The 13,906-nt window shown below is 50.1% G+C and overlaps 1 protein-coding gene across 1 annotated transcript; it reads right to left on the bottom strand.

Annotated features, from left to right (window-relative positions):
• Nucleotides 1–1,088: 1,088 nt before the first annotated feature.
• Nucleotides 1,089–5,402, bottom strand: LOC114681425 (carcinoembryonic antigen-related cell adhesion molecule 15-like). Its single transcript, XM_028854918.2, has 3 exons — nucleotides 5,315–5,402; nucleotides 2,291–2,650; nucleotides 1,089–1,505 (listed from the first exon to the last, which is right to left on the bottom strand). The coding sequence occupies exons 1-3, from the start codon at nucleotides 5,358–5,360 to the stop codon at nucleotides 1,219–1,221; spliced, it is 693 nt and encodes a 230-aa protein (XP_028710751.1). The 5' UTR covers nucleotides 5,361–5,402; the 3' UTR covers nucleotides 1,089–1,218.
• Nucleotides 5,403–13,906: the final 8,504 nt, after the last annotated feature.

Genomic DNA, 13,906 nt, shown 5'->3' with positions numbered 1-13,906 from the left:
TAATATCTGAGGGCCTTCAATCGCCATTTATAAAGTAGTAAGTTTGAACACATTAAAAAAAAAAAATAAATCTTAGCCAGGCATAGTGGAGCCTGCCTTTAATCCCAGCAATTGGGAGGCAAAGACAGGCAGATCTCGTGAGTTTCAGATTAGTAGGGTCTACAGAGTGAGCTCCAGGAGAGCCAGGACTACCCAATGAGACCCTGTCTCAAAGAACTAACAAACAAATAAATGAATGTAATTTACCACCCCAGAAACTGGTAAGACAAACGATCTTGTGCAAGGTCCCACTGAAAAAAATACCAGACTCAGGACAAGAAACTCAGTACATGGGCCCTTTATGTCCAGGGATTTTACATTTATGCAACAAACTATCTACAGATCAGAACTGTCCAAAAACATATGGCCACTGTGAAACATGGCCAGTCCGATCCCCTGTCGTTATCCCAACTTCACACGGATGACTGGAGTCTAGACAGCATAGGTATTGGGCATCAGGAGCCCTCTGAGCGTGGGAGATATGTTTAGCTCTATGCATGCACTGCAGCGTTTTAACCGGGACTCTGAGCAGCCACGGCTTTTGGTGATTGTGAGGCACCTGACAGTTCTCTCTGGATCCTGAGGGCTGGGATCCTATGGGATTCAGAACCTGAGCCCTACTTAACTCCTTTGCAATTCTGTTCCTGTACTGAGCTCTTTTTAAAATCGTGGTTGCTGTGTAACTGGACTGGCCTTGTACAAATGTTCCTCCTGATTTGTGTTTTATTTGGGGATAGAAGGTTTATGTCACTGTGATGGCTGCCTGTGTCTGCCGTGGTAACTTTCTCCTGTGACTTTTATGTGCTTTGCACACTAGAGACATAAAATCCTTAGCGCTCTGCTGCGCCCGCACAGCTGGAGCACGAGGTTAAACAGCACTCTAGACACCCAGTTTCAGTTCGTCAGGGAAGCAGCTCTCTTTATTCGCACCAACATGGGCTTATATACCCCTCTAACAGCAGGAGTCAGGGAATGGTTACTCTGTATCTGTAGGCAAGCCCGACACTGTTTTCCAAACAGGAAAAACCACAGGGGAACTGATCCCTAGCACCCTCCGGAACCCAACTGCACATTTTTCACACAAACAACTTAACTGGGACAGGACAAAAAAGGGCATTTAAAATGAAGGCAGCGAACTTACTGCTGCCGACAGCGCTCTGGTATAGGAAGGGAACAACATTAGCCATAAGCCAACACAAGGAACAGTGGGCCAGACTTCCTGGAGCTGAAGAAGTTGGAGGCCTCACACTGATAGATCCCTGTATCTGCCCTCCAGACAGGACTTATGATGAGCTTGTGCCCTTCCGGTGACAGGGTGGTTCTCTCCGTTATATTGAGGGGCTTGTAGTTGAAGAACCAGTTGAAGTCAATTCCGGTGTCAGGGGATACACAGGTGAGAATCGTAGCGCTCCTTCGTCTCCCGACTCTAGTGGTGTTGACTTGGAGGTAGGGCTTCGTCACAATCTCTGTGTAGAAACAGAAGAGACCAAATGAGAGATTCAGTGACGGAGAGCCCCTCCAGGCTCCACGGGCACCTAATAAGGCCGTTTGGGTGGGGGAATTCAGGGCCGAGCCTACAGCCAGACATCTTGTTCTTGAGATCTGCCACCCACGGCCTGTGTGACCCTGATTCAGCCACTCTGTTTCCTGGGTCTCTGTGTCCCTATAATAGGACACCTGGTGAGTGATCATTGCCACGTCTGTGAGTTAATCTTAAACAAGGACCTGGTATCTTGTGGGCCGCAAGAAGATATTATAGAGATTCAGCTGGATATGAAAGCTATACCTAGACATTTCAAGGTATTTTTCTAGAGGCAAGGCATTGATTGTGGAATGTTTGGTGAGAGCGGAGAGGAAGAGTGAAGGCTGAGGCAGGAACAGAAGAGACGGAACTGTGTAGCCAGAGGAGAGGAGGACAGAGGTGAGGTAGAGGGTAAAGCAGATCTCTTGTAGTCTCTCAGGGTCCTTCTCTGGGTCATGTTCACAATGACAGTTCCAAGAGTCTTGCCCGAGGCTGATGTCCTTGGCTGAGTTACCTGCTGCACATCCTCCCCTCTGCAGGACAGATTTGGGCGATGGATTTTGATCTGTTGAGGTTTAATTCCCCCATGTGTGTCCTGCACTCAATGCTCAAACCCCAATGAGGGGACCCAAGGCAGAGAGGAGGCAGGCACAGGGCAGCCCTGACACTCCTGTGTGTTAAGTGGAATGATCCCCACCCAGCACCCACAGGTCACAGAGAGTCACTTACTGTACACCTGGAGGTAGAAATGTGTTATTTCAATGTGATCATGTGTTCCAAAGGCTTCTAGGGTGTAGATCCCTGTATCTTCCTGGGTGACGTCCCGGAGCATCATGGACCCATCCTTATATACCTCTTCCCTGCCGCTGGTTGCATTCCCAAATTTAAGTGAATCTGTGTCCTTTTCATAATGGGCAATTGTAAAATCTTGGTCTTCTTCTTTCCCTTTGTACCAGCGAAAGGAGAGAAGATTCTCTGCCTGAATAGGAACAGAGAGAAGAACCTTCCCCCCTTCAGCTGCAGAAAACCGCATTTCTTTGGTAGATCTTAGCGCCGCAGTGGGTGAGTTCCAGCAGGTTAAAAGTGAGGCTAGAAGAGAGAAACACCCATCATTATTGGGTCCACTGTGTCCTGAGCAGATGAGTGCAGCCTCCTCAGGGGAAGGAAGCGTCTCTCAGCCTGGGTGTGTGCATGTGTGTGTGCGTGCATGTGCGTGTGCGTGCATGTGCATGTGTGTGTGTGTGCGTGAGTGAGTGAATGCGTGCGTGCATGCGTGCATGCGTGTGGTGTGTGTGTGTGTGTGTGTGTGTGTGTGTGTGTGTGTGTGTGTGCCTGTGGGTGTGCCACAGATGATGTAGGAAAGCAACAGGAAGCCCGTTCTCAGGTGCCCCTGGAGCTGTGTCCTCTGCCCTCTGCCCTCTGCATAGAACTCTCTCCTCTAGTGTCTATGGCTCCCTGCTCATTGCCCTCAGGTCTCTGCTCACACTCGAGTATATTTGGGGTTGGAGATGCCTTCCCTGACCTCCTCCTCGAGAGACCCTGGGTCATCCCTTCCCATTTTCTTGCTCTGTTCCCTCTGTGTTTGCAGTCAACTCCTAACCATACCTTCTTGATGCCCTGGCTGCTGCTACCAGCCCACTAGAACCAGGGCTTTGTGAGGACAGGGTTTGGACTGCTCTTCTGGGGAGGCCTCGTGCTGGGGACAGGCTCAGATGCCTATGAGTGAATGAATGAATGAATGAATGAATGAATGTGTCCAGAGACCTGGGTGTCCATGGGTTTATTTACCACATTCTTAGTTAGAGCTAACGACAGGGTTTTGTTTGTTTGTTTTTTTTGAGACAGGGTTTCTCTGTGTAGCCCTGGCTGTCCTGGAACTCGCTCTTGTAGACCAGGCTGGCCTCGAACTCAGAGATCTGCCCGCCTCTGTCTCTTGAGTGCTGGAATTAAAGGCACATGCTACAACCACCCAGCAAGCTAATGGTAGTTTTTAATGCCTCAAGTTGATTTTTTTTTTAATGTTTACTTGTGTATTTGAGAGAAAATTTCACGAAGTCTAATGCACAGGGAGCGGTCAGCTTATAAAATGGTGGAGTCTGAGCTCTCCTGATTCAGACCAAATCAGAATTCCTGGCTGTAGTGAAGAAAGGAGGCTGAGGACCTGCTTGGGTAATAAAGACACTTTCATGCAGGAATAAGCATGGGCCAGGGCAGCTGCCCAAAGTCCTTATGAGTATCGCCTCCTAAGGAAAAGCATTGTTACACATGGGATTTTAAACAGAGCATGAGGTCTTTCTTTGTTTTATCTTATGTCTTAAAACAAGCCATAAGGGTTTCCTTTGCTATTTTGCTATTAGAAGACACAGAACGAAGGAGAAAGGGCAGAGACAGGGACCGTGGAGTGGAGGCAAATTAGAACCTCTGACAGGTAATTCCCTCGTCCCTGTCCAGCTCGTAGAAGCCAGATGAGTCAGTGTCCCAGAATGCTCCTCTCCCATAATCTGTATTTTCGTCCTCTCCCCCACTGTCCCCTGTGCATTTATGAGTGTGTGTGTGTGTGTGTGTGTGTGTGTGTGTGTGTGTGCCACCCATTTTACAAATGCCAGCGGGCAAGGACCTGGGATTGAGTCTATAAATTAGACCGTGGGTCTCCTAGACTTTTGGAAAATTTTAATTCCCAAGGGGCAGTAAATAGCTAACTCCCTGTCTCCCACAGATGCCCTTCCAGGAGATTCTGGGGTTCCCTGAAGCTGTATGAAGAGAGAAACAGCCTGTTTCAGTTTGTAAGGTCGTCTGCTTCCTAGATGTCTCAATTCCTGAGAGTGACAGACACCTAGAAATGTATGACCTCGAATCTCACGGGCACATCCCTGCTCACCCAGTGAGGGCACCTAAGGTACCCTTCCTCCACGCCTCCCGCCCTGGATTCTGAACTTCTCCATAGTGACGATCTCCTCTCCCTTTCCCGACCTCCCCAGAGCACACTCCCTTGTCTTTTCCAGTAGTGTGGAACTTCTCTGCCACACCACACCACATCCACCCTCTCTAGCATTGCATAAAACCCGTGGCCTCAAAAACAGGTCTTTGTCTGTTCCTGTATCGCATCTCAGGCATCTCAGCTCTTTTCCCATGAAGAGAATCTCTCCAGGGCTGTCTCCTCCATGGTCCCAACATTTCCCCTCTGCCAGTAATGCCAGCTCCTTCTCCTCACACAGAGGAGGCTTCCTTCCATGCCCTCTGTAGGGTCCCGGGCCTTTCTCCATCATCCCCCCACCTCATTGCCCAGTCTGTTTTAAAAGCCCCAACCCACCGAGGTCTCCCTCAGCACAGCCCTGTCCCCTGCACTCCCTTCCACAAAGTGACCCTGGAAACTCCAAACCCCCCCCCCCCACACACACACACACAGCACAGCACAGCATCAAGGCCCTGACCCCCATTCCAGAGCCCAAGAGCCTGGACCTGACCCAGGACATTTGAAGTCCTCTTGTGTACCACTCGCTGGTAAATCTCTGGTGGGAAGCACACCCCATTTCCATGGCCACCCCTGTCAGGACCCCTGTGACTAGCTTCCAATAAAGAAGGATCTGGCCTTTCCTCCACTCCTAACACTCCCTGGTCCCTGGAAGCTTCCAGCTGAGCAGCCTCTGTCTCTCCTTGTGTCCTCTCCCCTCAGGCTGAAACAGAAGAGAGTCTCCTCCCAGGGTCCCCTCCTGAGAGCGCCCTCCCCCCCCAGCTCTCCGGGGCTGGTCTCACCTGTGAGCAGGAGCCCTTTGCAGAGAAGTAGAGCAGGGGACTCCATGGTCTCTGCTCCCCAGGGTGCCGTCCCATGTCAACCCTGCTGGTGTCCAGCCCTCTTATTTCCACTGTCCTTAGCCCAGGGCATCTCCAGAGTCACATGGGCTGTGAGCAGGGTCTCTGCCCAAGGCCACGCTCTGTGTCAGCCCCTCTTCTTGCTGTGGCCTGTGCTTTCCGGCTTCCTCCTCCCCCGCCTCATCTGTCTCAGAGAGCCATATTTTTGTTTGTTTTTTGGAGACCGTCTTCGACACAGGAGAGGAAAAATGACCCAGTGACCCAACATTCTTTGCAAAATTTTTGGGTTTTTTTTTTTTTCTTCCTGCCTTTGCATCTCTCTAATGTATTAGGATAAAGTGGCAGAAAAGAAACCTTTGGCGGGTGGCCAAGGTGTGCCGCCGCCAAGAGATCATGCCAGGCAACAGATCTAATGCAAGAGGTTTATTGGGAGCGGTGGCGGGGGTTGGGGGTTGGGGTTCAAAAGACTGTTCAGAATGATGACACCTGAGGCAGAGATACAGAGACAGACGGACAGAGAGAACAAACCAGACAGAATGATCTGGGGTGGCGGGGACCGTTAAAGTGGGTGAGTGTTGCTATGTGACTCACAGAGACTCTATAGTGGAAATGAGCCCACCTGGCATTGGCTGGCGGTGGCAGCAGCAGATGCCACTGCACGTTGGGGTGGGGTGCAGACCCACAGCATGATGGTCGTCCGGACTTCAAGTTCCGCCTGTCCCTAGGACTCTGGCGGATGTGACTCCTAGCTGTGCAGGCCAGGTGTGAGGGTAGGATGAGGCTGGGGAGATGGCCGCCCCACAGAAGCCTGCTTCCTGGCTCTGGCTTTCCTCGTTACCGTTTGCCATCTTAAGTGAATAAAAGCAAGGACATGACCGTTCCTAGGTGTGATGGAGGAGAGGTTTTTACTGTAGATATGAGGGAGAGCACAGCCAGAGGCATCTGGAAGGGTCTAGAGCAGGGAGAGGAAGCAGTAGATTGAGCATGGTCGGTAGATTGAACTAGGCCATGGGGGGGGGGGTAACTGGAGAGAAAGGAGAGAGGTCCAGGGGAACCCAGAGGACCAGAGAGCCAAGACAAGGGCCATCAAAGTGGCTGGGCTTTATAGGAATCAGAAGCTGGGAGAAGGGCATCCAAGCTCAGGGAATGGAGAGGTTTAGGGTGGGGCGTCGGGGTGAGACAGGCTGAGAGGCACCCATCTCCTGGGGTCTATGGGCTTTGGGGTGTTAGAGAGGCGCCACAGTGAGCCATTTGTCCTGAACCTCTTTGGGACCGAACACTAAGCTCCGGAAGGAGTGGCCGAGCAGGGAATGCCCTTTCCAAAGGTACTCTCACCCCCAACACCCCAAACAGAGAGATAAAAGAACCCCACAACTTCCTGAGCCCCTCCCTTGTGCTCCTATGATCGGGATGACGGTGGCGACTGTGAGTCCCAGCTCTACTCTTGGGCCTGGAGAGAGAACTCACTAAAACACAGGAAAGAGTCCGAGTAGCCAGGGGTCTGTGGGAGCCTAGAGGGGACATCTGACTCAGCCTGATGGACATCTGGAGGTAGAATCGGAAAGGGCAGCAGGTAGTGAGTGGACAAGAATTTTCTATTCTGTCTGCCGTGAGATTTAACCCCAAATATCCTTTGGTTTACCATTGAATTAATAATTCATTCATATTTATTAATTTACATTTGCTTCTTACTGTTGGTTGAGCCTAGTAAGTTTGGAAGTCATTATGTATTCCCATCATATTAGTCCCTAACAAATAAATCTTCCTGCCTCAGCCTCCTGAGTACAGAAACTACACACGTGCAAGACTAAATGTACAGGACTGGCGGTGGTGGCCCACGCCTTTAGGCAGATCTCTGTGAGTTCGAGGTCAGCCTGGTCTACGGAGAGAGTTCTGGGACCGTTAAGTCTACACAGAGATATCATGTCTCAAAACAAAAACAAAAGAATGCTCTTTGAGACACACTCTGGTGTTGCCCACTCAGCCTGGCATCATCTGTGGCTGACGATGACCTTGAACCTCTGGCCCTCCTGCCTCCAGCTCCCCAGGGCTAGGGTGACAGAGAGGTGCCGGCACCCCTGGACTATGTGGTGCTGGGGTCTGACCCAGGACATACGAGGCATCGCTCTGCCTGCTGGGCAGCATCTTTAGCCCAGCGTAGACTTTTATTAAAGACCCAGGCATTGCCCAGCCACACAGGACGCTCAAGACCTCTCTGGATCCTTCCACAGGAAGATGGACCCACATCCTCTTTCCAGGAAACAGGTCACTTCCTCCTGCACACACAGGATGTCACACTCCTGACACACCTGCTCCTGGACACCTGTCCTGGAAGTGAACTCTGGTGACATCAGTGATCATGGATAAGTTCCCTTACACAGTCAACTCCTATTTGATCTCTTCCTAGCCCTGGGAGGCGTCTGCCACCTGCCTACTGGGTGTAAATTCTACCTTCAGGGAGGTCTGGATGATCAGCTGGGTTTCTGTGTCACAAAGGTTTTGAAGAGGACAGTGGTTCCCTCTGGTTCTGACAGCCCCAGGCCAGGACCCAGCAGAGTCACCCCTGGGTGAGCTGCTGCGGGGCACAGACCCTCCCCAGCCTCGCTGCTCACTGTGTGGTGTGGAGGATGAGACACAGAAAGGGAGGAGAGGCGAGGGATGGGAGGCAGCCTGAGAGTGCAGGGGACCGGGCAGGACCTTGGACACAGAGCCACCCACAGCCTCTGTGATTCTGCAAGGTGCTCCTGCCTGGGAGGAGGCTGAGGTCAGAGGGGGAAGACAGCAGAGCTGACAGCAGAGCATGGAGCTGGGGAGCAGGGCTGAAGCTCTTCTCTACGGAGGGAGGACCGAGGAGCCCGCAGAGACCATGAGGCCCCCTCCCTCCCTCCTAGAAAATGGCAACCCTGATAGCAGGGGCTTCTGTTCAGTGTCATAAATTAGAAAGCATCGGATTGGGTGCGGGCACCCTGCAAGCATCACAGCTGGCAGAGAAACAGTCCAGGTGACAGTGAAACTCAATTCAGCCTGACTTAGCAGTTCCGGGCCAAACTTCTGGGGTCTGACATCAGATGGTTTATTTTAGCCATATTAAAGCATAGCACAAGCTGGGCGGTGGTGGCGCACGCCTTTAATCCCAGCACTCCGGAGGCAGAGCCAGGTGGATCTCTGTGAGTTCGAGGCCAGCCTGGGCTACCAAGTGAGCTCCAGGAAAGGCGCAAAACTACACAGAGAAACCCTGTCTCGAAAAACCAAAAAAAAAAAAAAAAAAAAAAAGCATAGCACAATTTTGGAAAAAACTTTCCTGATGACAATTAACTCAGTCCCAAGTGCACAACGAACTTAAGGCATGTTTACGTTGAGATCTTTTACAAAGAACATATGGCTCCTTCCATAAAGATCCATTCTGTTGACTCAGAAAAAATGCTCAAGATACAAAGGTCTAGGGAGCTTGACTGAGGTAAACATAATGCCTGTGGGAGTCAGCATTGGCCTTGCCCTAAGATAGCATAGAGCTCACTTTGGCTGTTGTAAAGCACAGATTACATCTCTCATGAGGATGGTTCTATGGACTAAGAACCAATGCTCAAATGTGGAGAGTGGGGGGGAGTCTGAGATTTAAAAAAAAAGCAAAAACAAACAAACAAACAAACAAAAACCCTAATTTTCTGGGACTTGGGTGAATCCCCATAAGTAGCTAAAGATCACCAGGATGCAAAACTACATCCTTTCCCAGCATTCCAAGAAGGCAGGAAAAAGGTCTCCTTCCTTTGAAGAGTGTAGAGGGAATATAGGAGGGTCTTTGTAGCTGGTATAAACACCAGAATGAAGCAATTGTTTTTAGATGTACTTAGGCTTTGAAGAAACCATTGTGGTAAACAGTGGTTGTTTTTTGTGAGCTGTTTTTTTTTTTTCTGAAGGAGCTTTACAGAATCAGCTTTGCGTGATTGAGTCATGAGACGTTCTGGGCAAACCGGGAAGTCTTGTACTATTGAGCACTGGCAACCCTTCACAATAGAGGCCGAGACCGCACAGGTGACGTGATCCTTCAAGAAACACACAGCAAATCAGGGGCCCCGGTGTGAGGAACTTGCCTCTTTTTAGAAATTAATTTTTGTGTGACAATCAATAAATATGCTTCTAAAAGGTTGCTTTCGGTCCAGTCCGTCAAGGCTGGACCTCCCCGCTCCTTTAAGTTTTGATTGCATTCCAGAGTGTCTCTCTTTCTTCATCCATCCTGTGTGACTCAGAATGCTGTCAGAAGAAGGGACTTTCATGTTTGACTTTCCTGGCTCCTCCAGTGCTTAGCTCTCGGCACAAGGACCTCTTACCCACTACAGGTGGGAGATCCACACAGGAAGCTCAAGTCCCCTTCACAGGGTTGGTTAAGATAACGGGTCTCAAGCCCATGATGGGGCCTGGAGTTTGGGGGAGAGGATTATATAGAAACAATAGAATGTGGGAGAATCTAGAAGCCGCCAGGGACAAGGAGAGGCTGTCCTTCAAATCCTGGAGAAGAGCTTCATTATGTTGAAAATGAGGGAGAGGGGGAAGGCCTTGGAGGGTTGAGCCAAGGTGAAAGGGAGGAGGGGAGGGAGGGGAGGAGGAAGGGAAAGGAGGGAGGAAGAGAGAGAGAGAGAAGGAGAGGGAACGGAACGTGGAGATGCACACCTCGTGGGAACAGAGAGAAAGGGGAAAGGAGTTTTCTCTTAAAGTGAGCTTTACATAAGATGAATCAGGACTCTGGGCAGCCCCAAGGGGCAGTTCAGAATGCTGACCAAGGGAACGAGGGAGGGAGGAGAGGCACTTCCATCCATGAGAGGGGTGGAAAGTGGGGCCACAGAACCTCTTCAGACAGCAGCCTTCATCTCAGGACCAGATCCCTGAGCACTTTCCCTGAGGAACCCTGGACCACTTCCCAGAACAAAGGAAAAGTCCTGTTGCTTCTGCCCTGTTAGCACCATTGGGAAGTGTCACATCTCATGACATAGTTCAGCACAGTGTAAGTCACAAGGAACACTGAGGACAAGGTTCCAAGAGTCACGTCGGGGCTCAGTTTGCTCTTACCTAGCAGCTGAGGGAGCACGCCCTGATTGAGGCTGTGGGATCTGGTCCAAAGGTGCAGGGCTGTGTCCTGACAGATGGGGGATGAGACCCTCCTCTGACAGGAGGTGAGAAGAGGAACTCAGAGACTGGCTGGGGTCTCCCTAGGAGCACAGGGGCCTGAGAGGAGACTCAGGGTGTCTGTCTGCAGGCAGCTCTCAGGGAGCATGACATGGTCAGGGGACAGGGGAGGAAAAGCAGATGTTTTCCAAAGCCAATGACTTTGGCCGCTTTATTCTGCAGACTGATGTTTCTGTGACATTTCCTCACAGGGTAAGAGCACCCGCTAAATAACTAACAGTTCAGCCTTCTGGATTCCCCCTGCTCCTGCAGAATTCCTGCCTACCAGTGCCTCCCACGCTGCTTAAGGGGAACTGTTTTTTCCACACGTCCTTAATCTGCCAGAGAATCATCAAGCCTGTGCTAGAACAAAAGGGTCACATTAGCCATCGGCTGTAAAATTGCATGATGTGTAATAGCCATTGATTTCTGTAGGCTGGGGCCCAAACACAGAGATACAGAAACAGTATATTCCAGAGAATCTCTCCTGTTTTAGAACACCACTCAGAAACACACTGGATTCTGCACCCTATGAAGTTTAAGTACATATAATAAAAATGAACAAACATGTGTGTTCATCCATGCACACAGTAAGTGGTTCTGTGCTCTCCAGGTGCTGGGTGGGTTCATTCTAATCTACACACTCGTGCCTGTGCCTGTCTCCCTCTGCATTGTGTCTCCGCGTGTGTTGTGTGTGTTGAGCATTTAGTGCAGGACACACAGAGCAGAGACAACCTGTGGGAGATTTCAACCCCTCACCCAACTCCACCCTGCAGAGAGGAGGGGCAGAGGGAGGTAACTCAGCCAAAGGATGTCAGACAGATGGGGTTTCACCATGAACATGGCCCTGAGAGGGTCTGGGTGTCAGGCAGGACCTGGCTGAGGACAGTGTGGAATCCTCACAGAGAGGTGAGCATCAGGGAGCCCTGGCAGGGTCCATGAGTGAATCCCAGACATTAGATCAATGTTTTTCAAGCTGTAGGTTTTTTGGGGGTCGAATGACCCTTTCACAGGGGTCCCTTAAGACCATCAGAAAACACAGATATTTACATTACGATTCATAAGCATAGCAAAATTACAGTTATGAAGTAGCAACAAAAAATAATTTTATGGTTTAGGGGGTCACCACAACACGAGGAACTGTATTAAGGCATTGAAGCATTAAGAAGAAGAATGAAAAGACATGGCTGCTCCTAGGTATGGTGGAGGAGAAAGTTGTAGATAAAAGAGACAGGGACATCTGGGAGAGAACAGGGTGAACATGACCAGACTGAGCTGGGCCATGTGAGGAGAGTGAGGGGACAGCAGTTGCTGACCAAAAGGGGCAGCCTGGGCCAAGAGAGTAGAAGAAAGGACCGGATAACCAAAATGGCTGGAGTGTATGGGGAAGGGCAGCGGGGAAGGAAGCCCAGCCTCAAGGACCCTGCAACCGGTAGGGGCAGAGGGATGCTGGGAGAACCGGGAGGCCAGGTCTGCTTTGATATGTTAAGTAGGCACCTCAATCCTCCATCCTGAGTTTGAGACCTAACACTTCCCTCTTGCAGTAAGAAAATATTTCATTTACTTTTGTGTCACGCCACGGGTGTGTGGGTTCACGCATGTTCGTTGAATGTAGACCCAGAGGCACCTTAAGAATGAGTCTAAGCCGGAGTTGGGGGGTGGAGGGGGTGGCACACGCCTTTACTCCCAGCACTTGGGAGGCAGAGGCAGGTGGATCTCTGTGAGTCTGAGGTCAGCCTGGTCTACAAAGCGAATTCCAGGACAGGCACCAAAACTACACAGAGAAACCCTGTCTCAAAAAACCAAAACCAAAACCAAAAAAAAAAAAAAAAAAAAAAGAATGAGTCTAGCCTTCCGAGGCTGAAGGGGGATCCAGCCTCTCAGGACTGATGTGCTTTTCCTTCACCCAGGGCATTTTTATTTTTCTCTGTATTTACAGTTTAGTCAGTTGATTTCCATATGCTCAAAACCACCTGAATAAAGCTTCCAAAAATACAATGCCAAGGGCAAGTCTCTCCATTCATCAGGTATCACAGTTTTCCGGGTTTCCTGAATCAAGTTTTTGCATAGGCCTTTGTATCCTTGGGAGAATCTCAGACAAGATTTCACCCAGAGGACAACAAGAGAAACAAAAGGAGACTGAGAAACAGAAGATGGATTAAGGGTAGGTGCTAAGTCTCTGGAGTCAGGCCAGGAGCAGCCCAGCAGGAATGCTGCCACACTTTTGATTTCACAGAAGCACACGGTTGAGAGACTATGATTTTTTTAAATAAATTTTTTATTTATTTTACATCCTTGAAGTTTCTCCTCCCTCATCTCCTCCCAGGCCCTCCCTCCACCCTCTTCTGTTCCCACCCCACAATCCACTCCTCCTCCGTTTCTGTTTAAGGCAGCTCTCCCATGAGTATCAACAAAACATGGCATATCGAGTTGCAGGAAGACTAAGCAACTCCTCTTGTATTAAGGCTGGGCAAGGTGACCCAGTATGGGGAATAGGTTCTCAAAAGCCAGCTCAAGCATTAGGGACAGGCCCTGTTCCCACTGTTAGGAGTCTCACAAGAGGACTAAGCTACACAACTGTAATATATATGCAGAGGGCCTAGGTCAGTCCCATGCAGGCTCCCTGGTTGTCAGTTCAGCCCCTACGAGCCCAGGTTAGTTGATTCTGTGAGTTTTCTTGTGGTGGTGCTATACCCGGTTCTCGAAACCCCCAGAGACCACCAAGGAGCCGGTTTCCAATGAAGCACATGAGGGCCCTTTTATTCAGGTTCAACCTGGGCCGCCACACAGCAGATGGAAGGAAATGTGACGGCGGCCGTGAGCCCAGGTGTAGAGGGTTTTTATAGGGAAAAACCACAAGCTGGGAATTGGCAACTTGGGGTTGGGTATAAGAGGCAAGGTGATTTTTTGAAACTATTGGTCTAGACTTTTGGCGGGGAACCACAACTTGCTGAACAGGATTATCTGGACTGCTCAGCAGGATTATCTAGATATCTCCAAGGGCCATAAATCACAGACAGGATCCTGTTAATCTATCCTTTCCTGTATAAACAGCAGACAGGATGTCTGCAGGAGGATACTGCTCTGTATCCGTTTGCGTTATCATGGAATATTCCTGAGCCTCTAAAGTCAAGTCTAGGCCTTCACAGTGTCCTTGACCCCTCTGGCTCCTACAATTCTTTTTCCTCCTCTTCTGCAGGATTTCCAGGACTCCACCTAATGTTAGTCTTCATCTGTTCCCATCAGTTGCTGGATGAAGCCTCTCTGATGACAATTGAGCTAGGTACCAATCTGATCACAGGAGATGGCCAGTTCAGACAACATATCTCCTATTGTTGGGAGTCTAAGCTGGGGGGTCTTCCTTATAGATTCCTG

The sequence above is a fragment of the Peromyscus leucopus genome, chromosome 1 (assembly GCF_004664715.2).
Source record: "Peromyscus leucopus breed LL Stock chromosome 1, UCI_PerLeu_2.1, whole genome shotgun sequence".
Taxonomy (NCBI): Eukaryota; Metazoa; Chordata; class Mammalia; order Rodentia; family Cricetidae; genus Peromyscus; species Peromyscus leucopus.
This window is presented reverse-complemented; position numbering and strand designations above follow the sequence as displayed.

Excerpts from the sequence above, each read along its gene's own strand:
- LOC114681425 (XM_028854918.2), bottom strand. The coding sequence starts at position 5,360 with ATGGAGTCCCCTGCTCTACTTCTCTGCAAAGGGCTCCTGCTCACAG. Across the intron at positions 2,651-5,314 it reads CAAAGGGCTCCTGCTCACAG|CCTCACTTTTAACCTGCTGG; the intron begins GTGAGACCAGCC and ends TCTCTCTTCTAG. Across the intron at positions 1,506-2,290 it reads TTTCTACCTCCAGGTGTACA|AGATTGTGACGAAGCCCTAC; the intron begins GTAAGTGACTCT and ends GTTTCTACACAG.